At 48.4% G+C, this 6,406-nt stretch overlaps 1 protein-coding gene across 2 annotated transcripts; it reads right to left on the bottom strand.

Annotated features, from left to right (window-relative positions):
- Nucleotides 1-268: 268 nt before the first annotated feature.
- LOC135819174 (RNA-binding protein MEX3B-like) lies at nucleotides 269-4,481 on the bottom strand. Of its 2 annotated transcripts, none has more exons than XM_065332334.1 (3): nucleotides 4,185-4,481; nucleotides 3,431-3,972; nucleotides 269-2,934 (listed from the first exon to the last, which is right to left on the bottom strand). In XM_065332334.1, the coding sequence occupies exons 2-3, from the start codon at nucleotides 3,675-3,677 to the stop codon at nucleotides 1,562-1,564; spliced, it is 1,620 nt and encodes a 539-aa protein (XP_065188406.1). In that variant the 5' UTR covers nucleotides 3,678-3,972; nucleotides 4,185-4,481; the 3' UTR covers nucleotides 269-1,561. The 2 variants fall into 2 exon arrangements, with proteins under 2 accessions (XP_065188406.1, XP_065188405.1); XM_065332333.1 differs by having other exon boundaries at nucleotides 4,247-4,481.
- Nucleotides 4,482-6,406: the final 1,925 nt, after the last annotated feature.

Raw genomic sequence — 6,406 nt, 5'->3', positions numbered from 1 at the left:
TAACCAGTCAAATATTCCTGCATATTTCACCCCTTAGCCTAGGGCTATTTTAGAGATTGAATACATGCGTTTGTCTAGTCGTGATAAATCTAATATTGACTTCGTTCTACTACTAGTACTAGGTAGATTTAGGAAATACAAACTTCGTAAAAGACCCCCAGTGATTCTCAAGTAACTCGGAGAAACAACTCAATCTGCACCCAAGCACACAACTCAATTGCACCCAAGACTGTACACACCATTCCAGACCAGGTGGCACCATACAATGTAGGTTGGATGATCGCAAAAAAACTTTCTTTCTAAATCGAATAATTAATCACACGCTTGCACCGGTCAGCATTAGTCGATATAAAGGTGAAAAAGAGAGAAATATCCATAATAGAAACTGGTGTCGTCGCTATATATGCTCATACTAGGAGAAACCACAATATTGGTGCTGTCTGCAAACTGGAAGGGAGCTATGCATAAAAACGTAATATGAAAGGGAAAAAATCGTCTCTCCGATATCGGTCGAGACTAGAGTTAGCTGCTGCCATCCTGTGCTGTCAGACGAGCAGGGAGAGTATAGTAAATGTTCATATGGAAATACGTAGACTCGGGATTAAATAATACACTGGACCCGGGGTGCGAAATGAGAGACAGAGACATAATAATGCGTACTCTTTTTTGACCTCCCCGGGCTAGATATACCATACTAAATAAGGATGTGTGATGATGATGATGATGATAGAGTAGAAACAACAGGTGATAGCACGGAAAATGAGGAAATCAGGGTTTTTTTAATTGATACGGATTATAGGGGGATGGGGGCTTGCGTAAGAAAGCATCGCGCCAAAAGAAACTCCAGGCCGGGGCTAACGAAAGCAAATACGCCTACAAGGACTACCTTTGTAAACATTCGTCTTCCCATATCATTTGACGCGGCATATGATATTCCATTCTTTTTTCTCTCTCTGTCTGTCTCTGACTTTCTAAAGACCCGAGACTAACGTAATATTGACAAAGATATGCAGTGCTTTGTGGGCTGCACCGGAATTTATATGTAGGCACACAAGCTGACGAACCAAGCAATACAGACAGGCAGATTATTGCAGAACAAGTGTGCATCTGTGAATTTTCGAATTCGATAACAGAGAAGGGGGGGGGGGGCACCAACACAACAATACATCTGCGATTAGTACAATGCGTGCATACAAACACACGTGTCATTGGGCACGTATACACACAGCGAGGATGAATACAAAGATCTGCGTTTGAACTTTGACAACACACACGAAGGCCAAGACCACAATCACACTAGACACACTAGACAACACGCATCAAAACTAAATCGCCGACTGAAGTGCAGTGCATCTACACATGCAGTCAATGGCGAAGGAAAACGACGAAGGCAGAGTTCAGTACAATTGACCATATCCAGTTCCATCCCGCGAGACGAAAACATTTTAACTTAGGACCAGCAACAACACAAGTCGACCATTACACACATAGTTACAAACCAACCGTGTCATACGTGAAGCGATACATCCCTGTCGCTGTGGTGCAGTTTGGAGCCGCTGCTTCAATCCTGACTTACGCGAATGCGCAGGATGTCCTCAACACGGCAGTTACAACCCATCCTTGGGCACATTCGGTTGTTGTCACTGTAGGCCTTCACTGCACAGGCGTGGCAGTACACATGGCCACATGGCACCAGGGCAGTTTCCTTGGCGTGCTCCACACGGCACAAGTAGCAAGTCTTGCTCTCTCGGCTACGCGGCGAGATGCCTGGCTCGTCGGAGCTAGAGTTGGTGCAGTGTGATTCGGGTGTCTCGAATGGGCTGATGCTGCTGGCCGATGGTGTGGACAGGCTGATGTTGAATGCGTTGCCAGAGCCTGTTGTACTGGGAGTGGTCGGCGAGGTGCCCACTGCACCGTAGTTCCCGCCACCGAAGATGCTAGACGCGGATTTTGCGTCGCGAGATTCGGGAAGAAGAGAATGATGTATTCGGCGAACACGGCCAATCTCTGATGTAGGGTCACTGACGGTAAGACCAACAGGACGATGAGGTACGTCCGAGTGCATAGAAATCAAATTCTGGGATTGGTTGGAGTGGGCAGAGCTGGCGCGAGAAAGTGAGCGCTCTCGCGGATACCCTTGGCTCAGACTGCGCAGGGCCTGCTGCTGCTGATGCTGCTGCTGGGCCTGCTGGAGCGGGCCGAGTGTGTTGGGCAGGTCGGGATGTCCAGTGACACCGTACTGCTGGAACGCAAGGTAGGACAAGTTGTGCGTGGCCAACTGATCGACGGCATTAGCCAGGTTGCTGGGCTCGAACGGGCTCTCACTGTCGTTCAGCAGAGACAGAGGCGAAACTACCGAGTTGAGACGTCCCGACATGCCGTCAGAAGTGCGCCCTGAACGCATGTGGTGATGACTATTGGGTGAACGACGACCGCCCTCTACATCCTCTTCTTCACTGTTGCGTGTGCGCATGGCGATGTAGTTCTCAATCTCGTCCTTGGCCTGCTCGACGTTTTCCGCGCTGCCCGTCACCTCGAAACACGGCTCGCGATCTCGGCTTGGAGTGACAATGAAAGTGCCGGTCGTCTGCTGAATCCGAATCCGCTTGATGGTGGAGCCCTTAGGTCCTACGACCAATCCAACCACGCGGTACGGAACACGGACCTTGATGGTGATGTCGTTGTCCGGTGGTCGTGACGGGGCAGCTAGGCCGCCGTAGCTCAGAGGCATGCTGTACTGAGAGCCGCTGGCATTGCCTCCGCGACTGCGCGACGCGCGGATCTGAGTGAAGTGCTCGGCGGCGGCCAGGATCTCCTTTCGTGCAGTGCTGACGTCTTCTGGACGACCTGTGACGATGAAGACAGGTTCGTCGCCACGAACAGGTGTCTTGATGTAGGTTCCAGTTTTATCTCGAAGAGCCTTGATCTTGCACCCTGGCCGAATTACACAAAGCAAGCAAAAGAACACGGGAGTGGTGAATATTGCCTATAATAGGCTACACAGAACGGCGGAGATGCCAATGCCAATGTTCCTAAACACCACTACTAGTACGTACATAGTCATTGATGCACATTCTACGCCGGCAACAGAGCTTGCACACAGACACAAGTCACGACAGTCCACGGAACAAGCGAACAGGCGCTGTAACGATATGCCGGAAACTACACGGCAAACCTCCCTTCTGAAACGATACACAGACCGTGGTTCCCACCGGCCACCAAGAATGTCACAGAACCTGCAAGCAGAGTCCTAATGCCTTCCTGCTGTAAGATTACGCATTCAACGGCCATTCCGTTCTAACCACCATAGCCGCTGCAACGTCCATAACGGCCATTTGCAAAATTCAAAAATAGGGAGAACCCAACGGAAATTGTTTCGAACAGCAGGAACATAAAAGGGAAAGGGACAACAGAGCACTACAGGACATACCTTGACGGCCGACAATTTCTGCCACATGCTCCGAGCTGGGAACGCTGACACGCTCAGTGATGTTGGAGCTCCTGGTTGTGGGAGCTGTGTGGTTCATGGACATCTGCGAAACCCAGTGCGACAGGGTGTGACTATCATGCGGGTCCAGACTATGGTAATCCAGAACAAGTCTACTGTTGTCCTTGACACTGAAGCTGGTCGGAGGGTCGCGGAGCTCCGAAATGCGCTGCCCGGCAAGAGAAACCATAATTGCTGCTGCGGGGAAGAAGAAGCTCCACGGATAGAAAAACACACAACAAGCTTTCTTGCTACTTGTTCCTTTTCGCAACAGCAGGCGTTCGAACCGACCGACTCCTGTAGCTACTCTAGGCAAAGTGAGCAAGGTGTGGCTGGCGCGCAGTTTACTATTCGTCTCCAACGGACTCTCGTAGCCTAGCCTGGCCACAGAAAGGTGTGAAGCTACGAACGAGCAACGCGCGGTGATTGGTCAGACAGGAGCTGGCGTGATCTGCGCCTCGCGCTAGGGCTGATCCTTTTCACGTCTAGCGAGCGACACAGAACACGAACAAAGACCAGCAGACAGTACCGTACTCAGTTTTCTGTACCAAGCCAAAGTCAGCGGAAAACAACAACAACATTTTGTACTCAACCCTTGTAAACAGCAGCTAGAATTTTAGAAACAGTGTACAACAGACTCAGTACACAGCACAGTTGCAATAATCATTACGTGCAGTAGCAGATAGGGAATGCTTACTGATTTTCACAGGAAGACTAGAGAGGCTCAGCTAGCTAGTGAAAGTGGAAGCAGTTACTTACTTAGAAGCTAAAGACGTGACCGGGGCTGTCGCTAGTGTGAGAAATACTGCTGGAAGAAAATACTTGAATGTTGAAGTTAGACAAAAAATACTCTTCTTCGACTTTCCTCGTTCCGTTAGACATAAATTGCATCTGTACGACTACGAGCTCCTGTAAATCTGAATAGAATTTATAGAAAAAATAGGCGGGCAGTTTCGGCTACCACCGGACCTCGGGTCGCTCTTCGAATGGCGAGCACTTGAAGCGTCCTCCGGGATTATAATCCTTCTCACTCGCTCGTTTGTGCTGACCGGGCTAGGGCTGAGCTCCTAGCTGCAGATGCCGGTACATGGATATCGCAGAGAGTATAGGCCTATGGCTTCTTCCGCGCCCGCATAATGGATGTTCACGTAAGTACAGTACCTATTCTACCCAGGTGTGTGTGCGCGCGCGTGTGTGTGTGTGTGAGAACCGGTGTGTGTGTGTGTCGGCAGGAGTGCTATTCCATGTAGAGGTCTCCGTGTTGCACAAAGCCGGCATGGCAGGCCGCTTAGTCGTGCACCCGTTCGTGTGCTTTTCGGAGAGAAGGGAAGATCGTAGCGACCCTCGATGTCAAGGACATTGCCTGGAGTGCCGGACCCCGCACTAGTGAGAGCAGCATTGCCCTGTGTCGTTGGTGATCAATGACCACGGGAGTCCTACAAATCTAATAGTAATACTAATAGTAAAGGGTCTCTACTACTCACTGGTGTTTAGCTAATCCTGGTAGTAATCAGTACGAGTATGCTGGTGCCGGATATTTGAGTATGGAAGAGCTTTGGGCTAGTAGACCCCCTCTCCTCTCTACTACTACCGGTAGTCGTGCCTAGTGATTCAAGTGATCAGCTAACAACGCCGTAAATCATTTATGCAGTCAGGCCAGTAGCAGTGGATGTTCATCACAAGTAATAGTTCACTGACACTGTGGACCGTTTGGTCCTGAACCCTTTGGACCTGCCTGTATACACATGCATAATTACTATTACTGTATTAGATTACAATGTACAGTCCCCGCTCCTCATTGACATTGACCTGTCAGTTGAAGCACATGGGCAAGGTACGTTTTAGATCTGGCTTTGGAAATTTTTATCTTTCATTCCTTTCAGGTTCAGCCTCAATTTCTTTGTTCTGTGCTAATAGTCCACAAAGCATGAAACAGTTCTGCCCATAGATTGAGTATAGTCAACCTTTAGTAGTTAGCCCTTGCAATGCACAATACATGTACTTTCTACAGCCAAGCAGTACAGCATGCAGTGCTGCTGCCTTTGCTGTTATTGGTGGGTACACCTGAGGACTCCACAGAAAAACCATGCGGTTGGGCTACATGGAAAGTACCACTGTTAGAAGTAGGACAATGCCTTATTTCTACCAGTGGTACTTATAGTTTTCGAGTTGAGGTACCCTCATATTAATATGTCAGAATAATATGAGGGTACCTCAACTCAAAAACTCTAAACACAGGTAACACATAAGCTCAGGTTCGCCAAATTTTCGGGCATATAAGATTTTCTATTCTACCAACTGGCCAATGGTTTCACAGAAACAGAAAAGAAGAAAGCCACCCATCAGAGGAAACACTGGTAAGGTGCAAGAATGATGCAAACCCAGTATAAGGAGCTAGCTGGCACTAAACAAAGGGACATGGTTGTAGTGTGCAATGTAGTGACCTAAGTGCTGGCATATACTTGTACAAAGCCTTACAAATGAAGTAGTAAAGTTTTTCACACAGCTGGATTCGGATTTGAGTGAAATTCCGTCGGAGTACAGTTGTACTTCGTGTAGTGCAGTCTGCTGTTGAGCATCCATGAAGAGTGATGGCACATCTCGTATGGTTGATGCAATTCACTAAATTTAAATTTAGCAACAACTAAGGGTCTTGGTACCATGGTGCTTCAACTGCTTGCCGTTGTCAAACATTTTTAGTAATACTATTCATAATTCCAACCTTGGTGGACTTGCTGGCTTGGTAACCTACAGCACCACTTGCCTTTGTCGACTACGAAGAGTGATGTCATAGGGTTATGCAAAACCTCCCAGATGATGTCATAGGGAAGATGCATAGTCTCTCAAATGACATCCACTGATTATTCAACCTGTCACCTGTCAGTGCGTTGGCAAAGAATTTGACTTTCCTGTACAAAA

The sequence above is a fragment of the Sycon ciliatum genome, chromosome 6 (assembly GCF_964019385.1).
Source record: "Sycon ciliatum chromosome 6, ocSycCili1.1, whole genome shotgun sequence".
NCBI classification, from domain to species: domain Eukaryota; kingdom Metazoa; phylum Porifera; class Calcarea; order Leucosolenida; family Sycettidae; genus Sycon; species Sycon ciliatum.
Note: the sequence above shows the minus strand (reverse complement) of the source record. Positions and strands in the feature narration are given on the sequence as shown.

Coding starts and splice junctions, on each gene's coding strand:
- LOC135819174 (XM_065332334.1), bottom strand. CDS start 3,677: ATGGTTTCTCTTGCCGGGCAGCGCATTTCGGAGCTCCGCGACCCTCCG. Junction 2,935..3,430: donor AGAAATTGTCGGCCGTCAAG/GTATGTCCTGTA, acceptor TAATTCGGCCAG/GGTGCAAGATCAAGGCTCTT.